The sequence below is a fragment of the Mobula hypostoma genome, chromosome 10 (assembly GCF_963921235.1).
Source record: "Mobula hypostoma chromosome 10, sMobHyp1.1, whole genome shotgun sequence".
Classification (NCBI taxonomy): Eukaryota; Metazoa; Chordata; class Chondrichthyes; order Myliobatiformes; family Myliobatidae; genus Mobula; species Mobula hypostoma.
The window spans coordinates 61,644,245-61,664,734 of NC_086106.1; the positions used below are offsets into that span (position 1 = coordinate 61,644,245).

The window sequence follows — 20,490 nt, forward strand, 5'->3', positions numbered from 1 at the left end:
TGGAAACTTGGCTACACAATCATGGGTGTACAGTGAGTACAGCAGGGGGCAGAATACACAGCCTTTTGGGGCACCGGTGCTCAGATTGATTGTAGAGGAGAGCTTGTCCCCTATTTTTACAGCCTGGGTCCTGTCTGTGAGGAAGTTGAAGATCCAGCTGCAGATCTGAGTGCTAAGGCCCAGGTTCCGGAGCTTACAGATCAATTTATTTGGAATGATGGTATTAAAGGCAGAGCTGTAGTCAATGAAAAGGAGCCTTACGTACGTATCTTTATTCTCCAGGTGTTCTAAGGAGGAACGTAGGGCCAGAGAGATGGCATCTGGTGTTGACCTGTTGCTCCGGTCGGCGAATTGCAAAGCATCGAGGTTGTGGTTGATGTGTGCCATAACCAATTGCTTGAAGCACTTCACAACAATTGATGTCAGAGCCACAGGTCTATAGTCATTCAGGCATGCCACCTTGCTCTTCTTCAGCACCGGGATTATTGTTGCCTTCTTAAAACACGAGGGGATCTTAGACTGAAGCAAGGAGCAGTTGAAGATGTCATTTATAGCAAGAGGATTCGAGTACAGGAGCAGGGAGGTACTACTGCAGTTGTACAAGGCCTTGGTGAGACCACACCTGGAGTATTGTGTGCAGTTTTGGTCCCCTAATCTGAGGAAAGACATCCTTGCCATAGAGGGAGTACAAAGAAGGTTCACCAGATTGATTCCTGGGATGGCAGGACTTTTATATGATGAAAGACTGGATGAACTAGGCTTATACTCGTTGGAATTTAGAAGATTGAGGGGGGATCTCATTGAAACATATAAAATCCAAAAGGGATTGGACAGGCTCGATGCAGGAAGATTGTTCCCGATGTTGGGGAAGTCCAGAACGAGGGGTCACAGTTTGAGGATAAAGGGGAAGCCTTTTAGGACCGAGATTAGGAAAAACTTCTTCACACAGAGTGGTGAATCTGTGGAATTCTCTGCCACAGGAAACAGTTGAGGCCAGTTCATTGGCTATATTTAAGAGGGAGTTAGATATGGCCCTTGTGGCTAAAGGGATCAGGGAGTATGGAGGGAAGGCTGGTACAGGGTTCTGAGTTGGATGATCAGCCATGATCATACTGAATGGCGGTGCAGGCTCGAAGGACCGAATGGCCTACTCTATGTTTCTATGACAGCAAACACTCCAGCTAGCTCCCTTGCATAGGACTGGAGAACCCAACCTGGGACGCCATCTGGGCCCGTCGCCTTCCTTGGATTTATCCGCAGGAAGGCCGTTCTAACATTCTCCTCGGTGACGATGAATCTCAATGCCACCAGGTCCGGTTCATCCAGAGGGCTCCTCTTCTGTTCAAATCTTGCGTAGAATATGTTAAGTTCATCAGGAAGAGAAGCGCTACAGTCATTGATATTCCCAGCCTTTTCTTTGCGCCCAGTGATCTCATTTAGACCCTGCCATAGTCTACTGGCATCCCTCTGGTTAGCCTGGGCTTCCAACTTGGCTCGATATTGCCTCTTGGCACCGTTAATGGCTTTCAGGAGTTCATGCCTGGATCCCGTGTAGCGATTGGTATCCCCAGACCTAAAAGCCGCAGCTCCAGCCTTCAAAAGGGACTGGACCTCATAATTCATTCAAGGTTTCCGGTTAGGGAATACCCGGATCATCTTGCGAGACACACAGTCCTCTGTGCATATCCAGATAAAGTCTGTGACAGCTGAGGCATACTCATCGAAGTTAGCTGCCGAGTCCTTGAATACTAACCAGTCCACCAATTCAAAGCAGTCACGGAGGACCTCATCTGCTTCCTCTGTCCAATGCGACACCACTTTTGACACCGTGACCTCCCACTTCAGTTTCTGTTTGTAAGCCGGGAGGAGGAGTACAGCCTGATGGTCCAATTTTCCGAAGTTAGGTCGTGGACGGAACGGTAGGCATCCTTTACTTCTGTGTAGCAGTGGTCAAGTATATTCAAGCCTCTAGTGGGGCAGGAGACATGTTGATATAACTTTGGCAGTGCCTTTCTGAGGCTGGCCTGGTTAAAGTCCCTGGCTGTAATAAGCAAAACCTCCGGATACCTGGTCTCAAGTTCACTGATGTTGGCATACAGTGTGTTCAGAGCACTCCACGTCCGCCTGGGGGGGAATGTAGACCGCTGTCAGCATGACCAAGGTGAATTCCCATGGTAAATAGTAGGGACGACACTTCACCGACAGGTGTTCCAGGTCCAGGCTGCAAGAGCTTGTCAGTGCCACTGTGTCTGAGCACCATGTAGTGTTGATCAGTAGGCAGGCACCAACTCCTCTCATCTTGCCCAAAGACACCATGCAGCCCATCCGATGGATTGAAAATCTCTCCCGTCGGATGGCACAGTCAGGGGTGGCAGGGGAGAGCCAGGTCTCGGTGAAACAGAATACACAGCAGTTAGTTCTGCATCTCCCTGCAGTAGGTGAGTCTCCCTTTAAGATCATCCACCTTGTTCTCTATGGCTTGCACATTAGCTAGTAGGATGGTGGGCAAAGGGACCCTAAAGCCCCTCAGCTTCAATCTGCCCAGCAGCCCAGCTCCTTCCCCACGCTTCCTCGGTAAATAGTGCATCTTTCCAGGTTTCCATCGATGCAGTGTGTTGTTGGCAACTCTGAGGTTGGTGGACGCGCCTGCGGGGATCGATTGGCGGGTCGCGTCGTCAGGCGCTCCGGGTCGGGCCAAGTGACGGGGGAGGCTCCGCTGCCACTTCCAGCTGCCGGGGGCCCAGGCTGTCGATCGGGTCAGGCCCCAATGCCGACACTTAATCCCAGAGGACCAGGCTGCTGGCTGAATTGGGCCCCGGAGCCATCTCTCACCCCCGGATGATGTGACTGCAGGCTGAACCGTGCCCCGGAGCTGACTCTCACCCCCCGGATGATCTGACTGCAGGCTGAACCGGGCCCTGGAGCCAACTCTCACCTCCCGGATGATCTGACTGCCGGCTGAACCAGGCCCCGAAGCCGACTCTCACCGCCCCCCCGGAGGGCCGGGCTACCAGCTGAAACAAGTCCGTGAGCTGAGTCATGGTTGCAGAGGCCTCCACTCCAGCCGAGCCTCGGACTCGATTTCCAAGGTCGGCGGCGGAGGCGTCACTTCCGGCAGCTGTGGATGGCCACCAACAGGGCTCTATGGTGGTCGCTCCGGGGAAGCATCTGGGGCACCTTGAGATCTCCAATGTTACTTCTGTGTGGTCATCTGCTCTGGCAAAGTAGCAGGCTGCGGGTCTCCAGGAACATGGTGGGCCTGAGACCAGGCCTCGCTGGTTGGGTCCAGGTGCGGTCCGGAGCTGAAGAAGCAATTCTGGTGCGTCGTTGATCTCCAGCTGTATCACTAGCTTTGCCAGGGTGTTGCTGGTCTTGCTAGATGTAGCAGATTGGAGGTTTAGAAGGGTTTCTCAGGTATAGGATAGCGTGGAGGACAGTTTGCTCGGGAGAGCATCCGCAGAGTCGCCAGATACCGGCGCCATTAGGGGAAGAAAAAGTCTATCCATGGTCTCCTCCACTGTTGTGATGAGGCCACACTCCGGTTGGAGGAACAACACCTTATATTCCATCTGCGTAGCCTCCAATTTGATGGCATGAAATTCGATTTCTCAAACTTCCAGCAACGGCCCCCATCCCTTTTTCCCCTCTCTCACTTCATCTCCTTGCCTGCCCATCACATCCCTCTGGTGTTCCTTCCTTTTTTCTTTCTTCCATGACCTTCTGTTCTCTCCTAGAAGACTCCCCGGTCTCCAGCCATATCTCTCTCTTTCGCCAATCAACTTCCCAGCTTTTTACTTCACCCCTCCCTCTCCCTCCCTCTTCTCCACCTCCCACCTTTTAACTCTGACTCATCTTTTTTCCTCCAGTCCTGCTGAAGGGTCTTGGCCCAAAATGTTGACTGTACTCTTTTCTACAGATGCTGCCTGGCTCGTTGAATTCCTCCAACATTCTGTGTGTTGTTAAAATGAAACAATAAATTTAATTACTTTTTTGGAATTGGGAAATTGGTAGCACAACCAGCATTTAATGATATTCCTAAGAATAGTAGAAAGACACCTTCTTAAATTTAAGAGTCTTTCTGCAGATGCAATGACAACATTTAAAATGTAGTTGGAGGGATACTTGGGATAGGACAGGTGTACAAGAATACAGGTCTAATACAGGAAAATGCAATTAGTGTAGAAAGGCATCATGATTAGTGGAAACAAGGTGGGCTGAATGTTGTATTTTTTGATTATTTTATTTTCTAATGAATGAATGAATGATTTGCAGCCTCCTGAATGTTCTTGAAGCTGTACTCATCTGGGCAAGTTGACAGCATTCCCTTATGCTCATAAATTATGCCCATGGACATGAACAACATGGTATCAGTCAATTACCAAAACCTTTGACCTGCTCTAGTACACAGCATTTACCAATTGAATTCTTGGCAAATAATGATCCCCATGATGTTGCTGGGGAATTCAGCAACAACAATGGTATTGGATATCAAGGGTACATTGGTAAGCATGTTATTTGAAAGCAAATGCTCTTGACAGGTCTGTCAATGATATTTTCAATGATTTGATGATGAATTCTTGTTGAGCAATTGGGAGCTTATCTGAAAAGATTTTGTTCTTTTTGTGAACTGTACATACCTAGGTAATTCTTCAAGGAGGTTCTGAACACATTTTTGAATCATTTCACCTACCTACTCGCTAATCTCCTCCCAGGACAGAGCTCAGAATAGAATGTCTGGTTGGATATCAGGTGTCCAGCATGCAAATTATGTGCCCAAACCAACATAGCTCACTAAGTGTAACTGGAGCATCATTACTGGGAATGTTGCCCTTGGAGCAGGCACTGACATTAATTCACTTGTATTTCCAGTAAATTTTGGATTTTGTAGGAACTGCTTGGGTGAAATATTTCCAATGCCTATTGCAGGCAGTACAAATGTCAAAAGCATGAAGCTGAGTACAGCTAGTTTTCAAAGCTAACTCAACTTAGCTTTTGGTAATTCCACTTCCAGACCAAGCTACCAAAACATCAGTATTCAAGCTTACAACTACACTCCTTGAAGGCAAATCCCTAAGCCATGACTGACACTTTTATTGAACTCTTCCACTTAATATCAATAAGACAAAACCACCATTAAACTTCTTTCACTGCAGCATAATGACTACTCACAATAAAGGCTCTGGAATATACTGGTTCACTATCAATATCTTCTATCATCCTTCCCATCACTACAATGCATACAAAATCTGATATTTTATCTTCTGTGGTCCAACCACCTCAGGGCTATAACACACATTCCTAGCAAAAATAATTAACTAGTTCCATTTAACTCAAAACATTAGTACATTGGGTCAAAACCAAGGCAGATAGGGTAACGATTTTCTAAAAGACCTCTTATGCATTTTCTTCAAAGACTGCCACATCAGCCAACAATTACTTTTATTGCATGTTACCAATTAATGTCACATGATAACTGCACAGCTTGATTTCAGTTTTTAATACAAGGTGGCTCAAGTAAATTTCCAGCTGGTCTCCTTTGAAAGCAATGAGCATCTAGATTGTCTAGAATGTGAAGTAGAAAAATTAGATGCATACAGATTGAGAAAAGAACACAATTTTGAAGTTGCAGCAATGGTAAAAAGGCCATTGTGAACCTGGCATGGACATCTTACCCATAATTCATTTTATGATTGAACATGAGCCAGGAAAAGAAGCAAAATCATAGGCTAGAGAACAGACTATGCCAAGGACTGAAAACAATAGTATTTGTCACACGAACAAAAGAAAATATAAACAGGCCACCTAGCCTCTTAAGCCTGCCATTCAATATGAACATTGGTAATCTTCTCCAGGACTCAAGTCCACTCCATCCCAATATTTAGCAGAAGTATCTGTTCTGCCAATACTCTGTATTAACAAAATGTTAAAAAAAATAGGGATCAAGAGAGAAGCTGACAAGCTAAGAACTGGGTATATGTGGCACACACATGAAAGTGGCATTATCCTTAATGAAATGAGAACCAGAAGATAGTGTAGAACATAAGGATAAAGGCAATAATACCAATGCAGGAACCAAAACACAGAAAATAATTATTTGGCCACAACTAGCTAAATAGTAGAAAACAACTTAGTCTAGCCATTCCCAGTTGTACAAAAGGCAAAGATGCAGGCAAAGCTAACATGTATTATAAAAAGCATAGGCCGGTCTTCTCATTACGAGTCTGTTTTCTCTTTACAATGTAATTTATCTAGTATTTTCCCCCATAATCCAGTGATTGTCCTTCAATTACTTGTCCAAAAACTTTTTCAAAACTATTGAAAATTTGCTACCATTTCCCTTTCAGGTAATACATCTGAGACTAGAATATCAAGCTGGGTGCCTCTTTTCTTTCTGTTCTATTTTTCCTTTGAAAAATAACCTTGGCCACAGAAAACATTTCCTCTCCTTTGTTTCGTCAGAATTAAAGTTTTGTAGATTCCTGAACAAGATTTATCTCATCCTTTAAGACTTAGTTTTTCTCCTTAATCAAAATCATTTATCCACCATATCATGCTAGAAGGCCTTCACAGTGTTCTCCAAGGTCTGGCTTTTTTTCTAAAAGGTGCTCTTCAGAAATAGCCAAAGTAATCTAATTGGATCCTGCCCATGACTGAAGAGATTAAGCACAACTTCCTTGCTTTTTGACTTGCCCTGATACCTTCAAAGCTCACAGTTTCCACAAACGCTTCATGCCATTCCTCCTTATTTGCTCATGTTACACTTCATGAGGTTTCCCACTTAAGTTCTTGTGAAGCATATTATTGCATTTAATTTTAATTTGAATTCACACCATACCTCTTCACATAAATGTGTACTGAAATGAGCAGCGGCCCAAAAATCAAAACTCATGGGCAAGAGTATTCTGAATCAACTCTTTGTGCTTTCATTTTTATTCATAGTATCTTTCAACAAAACCTAATCTTAATGTCAATTAAATAGTGTATTATCAAAAGGCTTTTAAAAACATAAACATATATCATTCTACAATCTACACCTATTTCCTCCAATACTTCAAAAGTCTCAAATTTTCTTTTCAGCTACACTACAGGTTAGCACCCTCCCCTTGCTTTTAAATAAAAATATCTTACTTTTCTTGATGTTTCATTACATACCCAACAGAAGACTCTGATGCATCCAACACAAAGATCCCAAAGGAAAGATGACACAGACAACTTGAACAAAGTTCTCACAATGCAATCATAAAAAATTGCATTTGTAACATGTAATATCACCTGGGAAAGCAAAATAACCCAATCACAGTGACAACTAAACACAACCAAACCTAACCTGCCTCCCCAGATATGTCCTAATCAGTCCAGCTGAAGCAATGCTGGAAACGTCAAGGCCAAGTAGTAACTATAAAGATAAAACAAATGACCATGATGTTTTTAAAACATCACTTCCACTGCCTTCATCCCTTCTATAACAACTTTCATCAACCATCTTTACGTGAAATGCAGATAGCCACAACCATGGAACATGGGAAGTCAACCAATATCTATTCTCTGCCTGGCCTCCACAGCTTGTAGGCATGTATTTCAGTCATCAGAATTCAAAGTAATATTTAAAAAAAATTTAGGCTATTTCAGTATAACCTCAGACATACTGATTCAGTGCTGTAAACTGGCATAACTACAACTTCAAATTGCTGTTGCAGCATGACAGGATGTGGAAAATATTGACTCTACGGACCTGTAGGTTTTAACCAAATAACCAAACACCAGTTTTTGAGAATATAAAATACAGGATCAGGAATAGGCAACCCAGCCACTTATCCTGTCCCAAAATTCAATATCATGGCTGAGTAGCTCCAGGTCTCATCATCTTTTCTGTGCCAGTTCCCCAAAGCCCTCAATTTCTGATCTTTCAAAAAAATATTAACCCCTTACTAATCACCCAAATAATTTAACCCCCATAATCCTCCAAGATAAAGAACTCCAAAGATTCACCACAATGTGTAAAAAGTTCTTACGCACCTCAGTTTTATTTTTACCTTGTGAATAATCTCACTGATTACACTCTCACTAGGTACAACAGCTTCTCATGTCCATTTAGGATCCCATGTTTCAATAGGATTTCTCGTCATTCTTCCAAAGGATATAGATTGAATTTCTTTCGATTACCTCCAACCTTATTTAATTGATTCATGAAGTGTTTATCATCTTCAAGAAAGTGATGGTACAGAGTGAACTTAACAATCCACTTTAAGAGGTAAATTAAGAATCAAATCGTTGAGTTTTGAGACATTTGGAAGACAAGGTTAAACATGGAAAACTTCTCTCCCCAATGAATGCTAATGCCCAGATGGATTTAATCAATGATTGCAACTTCATGATTCTGTATTTTTATTTTAATTAAAGTATTTTCAGTAGCCACCAGTGGGATTTAATCATTACTCCATATCATTAGTTCTGGTCTCCCCATCATTAATTCAACAATTATTCTATCATACATCCTTTTATCAAGTTTATCTCAAGTATAGTCATATAGTGTGCAATACTTTGCTTGGCAGTATCAAATGCTATCAAAATCATACAAATTTTGCTCCCATTTCAGTCATTAGTTAGCTCCCACATCATATGCTTGGCATTCACTGGTATCACTAACTCTGAGCACACCACCAATATCTTACGGACATCAGTGTCCAGAAACAATGGACCAGCCACACAAATGTCACAGTGATATGAGGTCAGAAGCTGATTTTGTGGCAAAATGCACTGAAGGTGGTTTATACTTGCACCAGTGTTGTGCTCACATTAGAGAATGCAGACATTTAAGGTAGCATATACACTATCAATCAAGTTGCTTTAGCCTGGATAGTATCAAGCCTCTGAAGTTATTGGAGCTACATTGATCAAGGCAAATTGATATTCTACAATGCTTCCAATGTTTGCTTTGTATATTAAATTCCATTTCACAGCTCTAAGAAAATGGAACAATATATGCATAATGTAACACCTGGACATCATTCAGGTATGACCAAAAAGCAGCATGCAACTCGAATGCCAGATAGTGATGTTTTCCAAGAGTCTAATCATCTGCATTTAACATTACTAAAATGGAACCATACTATCAACATGCTGGAATTACCAATGACTATTGTGCCAAGTACCATGATTGCATGCTCAGTTCAAAAGGCAATATCCTTATGTGACAAGTAACTTAGGAAACATGAAAATCTTTTGATCATCCACAGTCAATGCACACCCTCCACTTCTGCCATTGTTATGAAAGAAAAGTTAGTGACTGAACAATTGAAGTTAGTTGGACAGAGGAAATTGCCCCGAGGAACTCATGCAGGGTTTCCTGAGGCCAAGATGAGTGACTTCTAACGAAGATCAACTTCCTTTCTGTTATGACAGTCCATTGGTGTTTTTTGCATGATGTCCAATTAGTTCAATTTTAATAGATCTCCTTAATGTGACTGGCCAGTTGACGGCAGTTACTGCAGTTTATTACCAAATTAAGCTGTTTGATCCAGGTCTAGACAGCGACTCTAATGACTTTAGCAAAGCCCGAAATAAGCACAGGTCAGAATGAGAATCAAGTTTTTTATCACTGGTCATTAAATTTGTTATTTTGTGGCAACAGTGCAGCGCAAGACATTAAAGTTACTATAAGTTACAAAAAAAAAAGTGGTGCCTCCGTGGCCAGAACATACTTCTATGCAACATCCACCATCTCCAACGGGATCCCACCATCAAGCACACCTTTCCCTTCCCCCACTTTCTGCTTTCCACAGGGATCTCTCCCTATACGACTCCCTTGCCCATTCATCCCTCCCCACTGATCTCCCTCCTAGCACTTATCCTTGCAAGCAGAACAAGTGGTACACCTGCCCCTACACACTCTCTCCCTCACTACCTCAAACAGTCCTTCCAGGTGAGGCAACACTTCACCTGTGAGCCTATTGGGGTCATATACTGTGTTTGCTGCTCCCAGTGTGGCCTCTTGTATATCAGCAAGACCTGACATATATTACGGTATCGCTTCGCCGAGCACCTACACTCTGTCCACCAGAAAAAGCAGGATCTCTCAGTGGCCACCTATTTTAATACCACTTCCCATTCCAAATTGTTGGTCCATAGCCTCCTCCACTGTCGTGATGAGGCCACGCTTAGGTTGGAGGAACACCACCGTATATGCCTTCAGGGTAGCCTCCAACCTGATGAAAAATGATTTTTTGAACTTCCGGTATTGGACCCCCCCCCCCACCTTCACCATTCCCTTTTCCATTTCTCACCTTATCTCCTTGCCGCTCATTGCCTCCCTCTAATGCTCCTCCCCGCTTTTCTTTCTTCCATTGCCATCTACCAGATTCCCCCTTCTCCAGCCCTGTCTCTTTTTCACCAATCAACATCTCAGCTCTTTACTTTACCCCTCCCCCTTCAGGTTTCACCCATCACCTTGTTTCTCTCTCCCCTCTCTCTACCTTTTAAATCTACTTCTCAACTTTTTTCTCCAGTCCTGACGAAGGGTCTCAGCCCGAAACATTGACTGTACTCTTTTCCATAGATTCTGCCTGGCCTGCTGAGTTCTTCCAGCATTTTGTGTGTGTTGAGTACAAAATGGTCAGAACTCTGGTGGCAGAGAGGAAGAAGCTGTTCCTAAAATGTTGAGTGTGGGTCTTTAGGTTCCTGTACCTCCTCTCCAATGGTAATGAGAAGAGGGATGCCGCGTTATTGAGGCACCGCATTTTGAAGATATCCTTGATGACTAGCTTCTTGCCCTTCCTGTCAAGATGGCACCTGCATATAATGCTCCCACGGTCTACATCCTCTGGACAGACCATGAAACCATATATTTCACTTCGCTTATCTCTTTTACAGTTATATTTCATTTTGAATGTGATTCTGGAACTGTTGGCACCAGTAATTTGCAGTTTGGAGATCATTTGGGTGTTTGTCTCCATGAGGGTTCCAGGAAGCAGAGGCAGCATGTGCAAACCTCATGGCAAGGAGGCGGTGGGATGGAGGGCAAGCTGATTTTTGACTCAATTACACCAGTTAAAATGATGAGGGAGATTGAAACAGCAAAGCAAATGTGGAATGCGAGTGCCAGCTGTTTGCCTTTTGATCGCCAGTGGGATTGCTCTGCTATCGGAGATGAGAAACTGCCTTTTGACTGCTGCTGGGGTCGCTCTGCTGTTGTGCCCCAGAGAAAGTTACCCAGGTTTTCTGCATTTGTATATGGACTTGGACTATCGACTTTTTTTTTAAAGTCTTAGGTTTTTTTATATATATATATATATATTCATTCATTCTGTGTTTCATCTTTCTCGTTTTATTTGTGTGTGGGGGGAGGGGGAGAGAAGAAATTTGGGGTCAATGTGCCTGTTCCATTTTTGTTCTTTTATTGTGCAGGAAGGGGGACATTTGGAGGTTGATGATCCTGCTGCCGTTTTTTGCTTTCTTGGTTTCGTGCCTATCCGGAGAAGAATTTCAGAGTTGTATACTTTGATAATCATTGAACCCTTGAACCTTTGGTGGAGAGATTTGTACACACGATGGAGCTGTGTGTGTCTACAATCCTCTGCATTGGAGCCTCTATATCAGATGGAATCAATCAGAATGCCCTCCACCATAAATCTGTAAAAATTTGCTAGAGTCTTTGGTGACATTAAAAATCTCCTCAAACTCATCATGAAGCATAGCCACTGGCATGCCTACTTTGTGACTGCATCAATGAGTTGGGCCCAGTGAGCACACATTTTGCTAAGTGACACATTCCAATACCCTACCAAGCATTAAGAGCATACTAATTGGATAATAATTGAATGCCTTGCTTGTTGTAAATAGAACATACCAAGTTTCAATTTTATCAGGTATGTGTGTGTTGTAATTGTAATGTAACAGCATTGCTATGTGCCATCTCGTGTAGCAATCTCCAGCACTACAATTAAGGTTTTGTCTGGTCTCAATGTCCATCGTATCCAGTGCTCCCAGGCATTTTTTATGTCACTAAGGGAGAAGCCAATATAGATTATGCATTGAATACTTAAAGCAGTTAAAAATTTGAGTTTACCTGAACCTAAATGTTGGGTATTGTGCATGCTTTGGACACATTTTATAAATGTTGTGCTTGCTGAAGTTACGAGTTTCTGCAGATAGGCAGCAAACACCATTTTTACAAAATCTCATTCAGAGTCAAAATCAGAATTAGGTTTAATACCACTGGCATATGTCGTGAAATTTGTTGTTTTGCAGCAGCAGTACACTTCAATACATAATAAAAAATAAAGTACAAAATTACAATAAGAAAAGTCAAGTTAAACAAGTAGTGCAAAGAAGAGGAGAGAACTACTGAGGTAGTGTACATGGGTTCATTGTCCATTCAGAAATGTGATGGTAGAGGGGAATAAGCTGTTCCTGAAAAGTTGCATCAATATGTTGGGCCCAGGATAGATCCTCAGAGATGTTGATGCCAAGGAACTTGAAACTGCTCATCCTTTCTACTTTTGATTGATCTCTCAATGAGGACTGCTGTGTGTCCCCTCAACTTTCCCATCCTGACATCTACAATCAATTCCTTGGTCTTACTGATGTTGAGTGCAAGGTTGTTGCTGCGACCCGCTCAACCAGCTTTTCTACCTTGCTCCTGTACACCATCTCGTCACCATCTGAAATTCTGCCAACAGTTGTGACATCAGCAAATTTATAGATGACATTTGAGCTGTGCCTAGCCACTCAAGTGGTGGCTGTCCAGCAGAGTAGAGCAGTGCGCTAGGCACACATCCTTGAGGTGCGCCACTGTTGACTGACACCAAGATGTCATTTCTGGTCCACAATAACTGTGGTCTCCTAATGCAGTTGCAGAGCGAGGTACTGAGGCCCAGATTTTGGAACTTGTTGATTAGAACTGTGGATATGATTGTGTTTAACACTGAGATGTAATCAGTGAACAGCAGCCTGACGAAGGTATTTCTATTGTCCACATGATCCAAGGCCGACTGGAAAGCCAGTGAGACTGCATCTGCAATAGACCTATTGCAACGACACGCAATCTGCAGCAGGGCTAGGTCCTTGCTGAGGCAGGAGTTTATTCCAGCCATGACCAATCTCTCAAAGCACTTAATTGGAGTAGATGCGACTCCCACTGGGTGACAGTCATTGAGGCAGCTTACCCTGCTCTCCTTGGGCACTGGTATGATTGTCACCCTCTTGAATCAGGTGGGAACTTCAGACTGCAGCAGTGAGAGATTTGAAGATACCCTTGAATACTCACGACAGTTGGTTGGTACAGGTTTTCAGTACCCTACCAGGTACACCATCAGAGCCTGATGTCTTGCAAGGGTTCACCTTCCTAAAAGATGTTCTGACTTCAGCTTCCGAGACAAATGACAGGGTCACCAGATGCTGCAGATTTGCACAGGTGTTTTATTCTCCCTTTCAAAGTGTGCATAAAAGGTGTTAAGCTTATGAGAGTGAAGAATCACAGACATTTATGATTTTAAGTTTACAATGTAAGTAGTGATGGCCTGCAAACCTTACCAGAATGGACGTACATCCAATTCTTTCTCTCACCTCAACCAGAATTATTTATTCACCTTCAACATAGCCTTCAATAGGTCGTACCTGGACTTGTTGTTTAGTTCTGGATCACCAGTCCTGAATACCATAGATCTGGCTCTCAGCAGACGATGACTCTCTTGGTTCATCCACGGATTTTGGTTTGGGCATGTCATTTGTGACATGCCCAATTGTGACTATTATGGCGTATTCATTCAGACTCCAAGATGAATCCCTGAATATTGCTCAGACCACAGACTCAAAGCAGTCCTATAAGCACTCCTCCACCTCTCTTGATCATACCTTCTTGATCCTCACAGCTACTGCGTCATCACAGTCGATGTGGGTGCAAATGTGCCACAGTAGTTGAGGCAGCTGATATGATCGTCACCCTTGTAGAGAAACCTCCGACTACAGCAGTGAGAGATTGAAGATGTCTGTGAACACTCCTACCACTTCGTTGATTACAACTTTAAACTTAGTTGCTGGAGAAGAATGGCATTTCTAAGAGAGACCTGTGTGATGTCAAAAGTCACTCAGACCTCAGAAGTCAGTGGCTGCAACTGGAGATGAGCCCCACCTCTCTAAGACCTTGCACAAAAAGGGCATTTATGGAAGAGTGGCAAGGAAGAACCCTTAGCTTTAAAAAACATCCCATTAATGACTTTGCAAAGCATAACTTGGAAACTACTGCAAAGATGTGCAAGAAGTTTGTGTGGTCGGATGAGACGAAAGTGGAAGTTTTTGTCCTCAACACGAGCAGTACATGTGACGTAAATCCAATACTGCACATCAGCCAGGTAACGCTATTGCTACCATCAAGTGTGGTGGAGTTAGCATGTTATGAGGATGCTTTTCAGCAGCAGGAACTGGAAATCTGGTCAGGACTGGTGGGAAGATGAATGCTGCGAAAAATAGAGAGATCCTAGATAAAAGCCTGCTATCCTTGGCTAGAAAACTTGAACTGAGGAGAAAGTTCATCTTTAAATAGGACAACGACCCAAAGCACACTGCCAGAGCAACCATGGAGTGTTTTCAAATGAAGAATGTTGATGTCCTTGAGTAGCACAGTCTGAGTCCTGACTTTAACCCAATCAAATACCCCTGACAAGACCGCAAGATTGCTGTGCACTGCCGCTCCCCAATTAACCTGGCACAGCTTGAGCAAAAAAAATATATTTCTTTTAAACTTCATTGAAATACAGCACGGATTAGGCCCTTCAAGCAGCGCCAGCCTGTAATCCCCCGATTTAATCCTAGCCTAATCATGAGACAATTTACAGTGACCAAGTAACCTACCAACCTGTACATCTTTGGACTGTCAGAGGAAACCCACGCAGTCATGGGGAGAATGTACAAATTTCTGAAAGCAACAGTGGGAATTGAACCCAGGTCACAGGTACTGTAAAATGGTGTGCTAACCAGTACGCTACCATACTACCCCCACACTACTGTGCCGCCCAAGGGGAATGGGCAAATCTTGCTCCATCACCTTGTGCAAAGCTAATGATGTTATCCAAAAAGTCTACTGACTGTAACAGCTGCGAGAGGTGGTTCAACTAAGTACCGAGTGAAGGGGAATGAATACTTCTGAACTGCTGACATTCCAGTTTCTGAACTTTTAGTTTTTTACAATTTTCCCTGTTTTTTGGGCTCCATGATGAAAAATTAAAGTTCTCAGTTTAATTGATCTCTGGCTCAGAGGCCGATATCAGGCTGTCTTTCAAGAGGGTGAACACTCGCAAGGCTGCGGGGCCTGATGGATACATGGTATGGTTCTGAAAACCTGTGGCAACCAACTGGTGGGGATATTCAAAACCATTTTCAATCTCTCACTGCTACAGTTGGAAGTTGCCACCTGCTTCAAAAGGGCAACAATGCCCATGACCACATGAGCTGCCTCAATGATGATCATCCAATAGCACTCACATCTACGGTGATGAAATGTTTTTCCAGAGGTAGGTCATGGCTAGAATCAACACCTGTTTCAGGAAGGACGTGGACTCACAGCAATTTGCCATCTCCACAATAGGTCTACAGCAGACACGATCTCAATGGCTCTCCACACAGCCTTGGATCACCTGAACAATGCAAATATACCTGTGACAGGCTGCTGTTTATTGCCTATAGCTCAGCATATAACACCATCATTCAGAATCAGAATCTTACCACCGGCATGTGATGTGAAATTTGTTAACAGTTCAATGCAATACATAATCTAGCAGACAGAGAAAAAAATAATGATAATAAATAAAATAAAATAAAATAAAACATAACAATAAATAAACAAGTAAATCAATAGATTTGAATAGATTTTTAAAAATGTGTAAAAACAAATAATGTATAATTAAAAAGTGAGGTAGTGTCCAAAGCTTCAATGCCCACTGAGGAATCGGATGGCAGAGGGAAAGCTGTTCCTGAATTGCTGAGCGTGTGCCTTCAGGCTTCTGTATCTCCTACCTCCTACAGTCCCCATCAAAAAGCTACAGAGTGCGGTTCTCTGTACCTCCGTTTGTAATTGGATTCTTGACTTCCTAACCGGAAGACTACAATCTGTGCAGACTGAAAATAATATCTCTACCTCGCCGGCAATCTACACTGGCATGACACAGGGATGTGCTTAGCCCACTGCTCTACTCTCTCTACACCCATGACTGTGTGGCTAGGCATAGCTCAAATGCCATCTGTAAATTTGCCGATGACAAAACAATCGTTGGCATAATTTCAGATGATGACGAAAGGGCGTACAGGAGTGAGATATGCCAGCTAGTTGAGTGCACCCTTGCACAACAACCTTGCACTCAACGTCAGCAAGACCAAAGAACTAATTACGGACTTCAGGAAGAGCAAGAAAAGGGAACACAAACCAATTCTCATAAAGGGATCTGGAATGGAGAAAGTGAGCAATTTCAAGTTCCTGGGCCGTCAATATCTCTGAGAACCTAGCCAGGACGCAACATACTGATGCAGCTATAAAGAAGGTAAAACGACTATAGTTCATTAGGGGTTGGAGGAGATTTGGCGTGTCAACTTGAAAACTTCTACAAATGCACCATGGAGAGCATTCTGACTGATTGCAGCACCGTCCCGTTTTGGGGGGGGGGAGGGGGGCCTACAGCAAAGGATCAAAGTAAGTTGAAGAAACTTGTAAAATTAGTCAGCTCCATCATGGATACTAGCCTCTGCAGTCTTCAAGAAGCAGTGCCTTAGGAAGGCAATGTCCATCATTAAAGACCACCACCACCTAGGGCGTGCCCTCTTCACACTGTTCCCATCCAGAAGGATGCACAGAAGCTTGAAGGCACACACTCAGCAGTTCAGGGACAGCTTCTTCCCCTCTGCCATCTGATTTCTAAATGGACATTGAATGCATGAACACTACCTCACTACCTTTCTTTTAATCTGTTATTTTTGCATTACTTACTGTAGCTAACATTCCTACATTTTGACTTAAAGATCATACATGCTTAAATTATTTTAATTAAATTTCACATATTGTAAGTACCTGTAAATAGACATCATTTATTATGAAATTGTATTGAATTGTTCTGAAATCCCTGCAATTTCACACCTTTTACCAACGACTGGTCTTCAAAGTTTAAAGCAAATTTATTATCAAAGTACATATGTTACCATATATTACCTTGATAGTCATTATCTTGTAGGTATTGACAAGAAATATAACACAATTTATGAATAAGCTATACATTAATCAAAGATTGTCAAACAACCAATATAAAAAAGACAAACTGTGTAAATAAATTGAAATACTGAGAACATGAGTTTAAAGAGTCCTTGACAATGAGTCTGTAGGCCACAGAACCAGTTCAGAGTAACAGTGACTGAAGTTAACCATGCCAGTTCAAGAATCTGCTAGTTGTAAGGTAATAATGGTTTCTGAATCTGGTGGTGTTGGACCCAAGGCTTTTGTCTAATATGATATATAAATATGGTTATGTGACAATAGCTTATCATGAACAAGGTTCCATTCATTTTACAAAAATAACTTTTCCTGAATTATTGTGACTCATACAAAACAGCCTTCAAACCAGCAGTCATCACCCAGCCCCTTTTCACTACCCTAAAGGGATGCATACGTTTCTGAAAAATGCTTCAAATTAAGGACATAGCCTTATTGCCTAGTTTACATTTATATGTCCTTACACAACCTTACATTTCCCAACAAACATCAACTATTTAAGGTTATGTCAAAGAACCCATTTCATTGAATACCAATTGCAAATAAACAGCAATACATGCAATTTATAATTAGACCATATTGTTTTTAAAACTAGATCAATAATTTTAAACTTATAGGTTCCAACAGTAACTCAATCTATAATATTCTACTGATTAAGGACTCAACCCTAAACATTAACTGTTTCTCTTTCGACAGATGCTGCCAGACATACTGAGGAACTTCTGTTTTTGTTTCCATCATCTGAAGTTAACTTTTATTTTTATTAATTGTCGCCAGCAGAATCTAAGAAATGCATCTCTGCAGTTCCTATGCTAGAAGTAATGTGTTCAAAAATACAGCAGATACAATACCACTGTTTTCGGTAATGTGATCCAAATAAATGTAAAACAGTGTTGGAAAAACTTCGATCAGGCAAATCAGGTTGATGATCTGAAATATTTACCCTTTCTCTCCACAAATGCTCAGATTTTTTTTTGTTTTTCTTCATAGTTTCAGCAGCTGCAGATTTAAAGTTCAATTCATTCAATTATCCACTTCATTGAAATTTAGTGTTTTCTACATTTGCTCAAAAGTTCCACAACGCCAGCGACAGAGGACAACTTAAAAACCCGTGTGTAAGAAGCGAACTGTGTAAACAAACCATACGCAAATTTTTCAATCTATAAAACGCTGCTAAAGGTACTATCCAAATTGGCGAGAAATGGGAGGAGAAAGAGGAAGGGGAAGAAAACAAGTTAATTTATGCTACTCCTAGTTCCTGATTACAATACGAATGACGGGTGGTGTTTAAAATAATCTATATTTTGCACTCCCAAGGTAATAACGAAGCCGGTTTCACCCCCAAGGCCGACGGATGGCAGCTATTGTTTCTCAAACACTGAAGTGTACCGCACTCCAGGCATCGCCGTTACCCGCACCGTTACATCCGACACTGACGCCGTTCGCTGCGCATAGTACGCTGGTTCGAGGTTGCATGGTTTTGTCTGTCCCGGGGGGAAAAAGGCCCCTTTGTTATCCAAGGCTGCATTAAAGCCCGGGGAGGGAATGAGGAAGAGGGAGGGGAAGTGCGAAGAACCCACCTGCCTGCACCGTATCTGTCAAATCGTAGTTGACGGCAGGGAACTCCTTAAGCTTCCGCCCGCTTAGATTGAGAATGCCCGAATGAACTGCCTCCTCCAGAACCCTTTCCAGGCTGCGGTTAAGCTGCGTTGACGGAACAGCAGTCCTCGAGTACCAAGGCTGGTGCCCACCCAAGCCCGCCGCCATTTCTCTCCCAGTTGTATAGAACGGCCTCCCGCGCAGCCACCAATACGCACGCGCGGCAAGCAAGCGCGTTCTCCGCCCAGCGGGCCCGCGAGGGGCGGGCCGAAGGCCGAGGCCATTGGTCATCTGATCCAAATGGGCGGGATCGTGATGACGTCACACCGGGCCCTGATTGACAACGGACTGCTCAGGCCGGAGCCCAAAGGTCAGATGGAGGGGCAATCGCAGCAATTTTGTCGTCGACCCACGACATCTGTCAGTGATATTAAACCTGATTCAAAAATTTTCTGTCGATCTGAAGATGTGGTTTCTTTGATAAATACCATTCTCCTGAAGCTATTGTATTATTTATCTTAACTTTGAAGTTCCCAGACTCTTCTCAAAATCTCAAATTAGCACCTAATCCCAATGCTCCTAAATTTTTTATTACCAACAGCAGGCACCTTCAAGTATTAGAAGGCTAAACGCCCCTTCCTTAAAATTCTTCAAATCTATTGGAAGGTTAAGCAAACAAAACATCTCCCAGGCCAAAAATTCCCACAATTGAGAAGGGCCTGCATAAACTCAGGTGTCCATTGGGCAGGCCATGACAAAACTGTGGCCAACACCAGATTCCCACAACACTTTATTACAAGTTGTCAGAGCAAGAGATTACTAGGTGATCAGGGGGAAAGATTCGAGGATTCAAAACTTCCTTTGGTAAAAATAAAACAATTACCCATTGATTCTTGAGAATCTTGACCCCAAGAACACCCAATGAGACCATTTGAGATGGCAGTGACCACTTTAATCCAAGCATCACATAGATTAATAGTGTTAATGGTTCAAGGAGGGCACCACTTTACAAGCAACTCACTCACCTACCTTGTCTGGTGTTTTCTGCCAATCTGTTGAACTTCATTGCTGCTTCTACATTGGCTCCATCAGTTTTCTCAAAACAAGTGTACGTAACTGATCCTGAATTCTGGTTCAATCAACCAGAATTTGAAGCAGAATTATCAATGTGTAGGAGATCAAAGACCATCGTCCCTGGCAATGACCAGCAATTGAAGTTGACCTTTGCATAAAAGTAGATACAAATGGAGATTGCCGTGTTTGCTTTTGACTTCTCAAGACTGTCCATTATCTTTACCCATAAATATTGAGATGCCTGGTGTTTGAACTTCAGGCAACCTTGGTCTAATTCCTATGCTCAAAAGCAACAATTGTTGGTCAAACTCTTTGAAGACCGGATTTTTCTTACATTGACAAAGCAAATGCTCTGATTAGAGACCAATAATAACTCCATTACAAACAAGAGAAGAACTGCAGATGCTGGAAATCCAAGCAACACACACAAAATGCTGGAGGAACTCAACAGGCCAGGCAGCATCTATGGAAAAAAAGTACAGTCGACATTTCTGGCCGAGACCCTTTTAGCAGAACAGAATATAAAAGCAAAGAAATAATGCTGAGACTTTATAAGACACTAGTCAGGC

General features: G+C 42.9%; 1 protein-coding gene across 7 annotated transcripts in view; it reads right to left on the reverse strand.

Moving 5' to 3' along the window:
- Positions 1–19,039, reverse strand: part of LOC134352940 (leucine-rich repeat and calponin homology domain-containing protein 2-like) — a 239,700-nt gene extending 220,661 nt beyond the window's left edge. For all 7 annotated transcript variants that reach the window (XM_063060594.1, XM_063060591.1, XM_063060590.1 and 4 more), the window contains exon 1: positions 18,829–19,039. In XM_063060594.1, coding sequence (XP_062916664.1) covers positions 18,829–19,015 — 187 coding nt within the window. In that variant the 5' untranslated portion in view covers positions 19,016–19,039. The remainder of the gene's footprint in view (positions 1–18,828) is intronic.
- Positions 19,040–20,490: the final 1,451 nt, after the last annotated feature.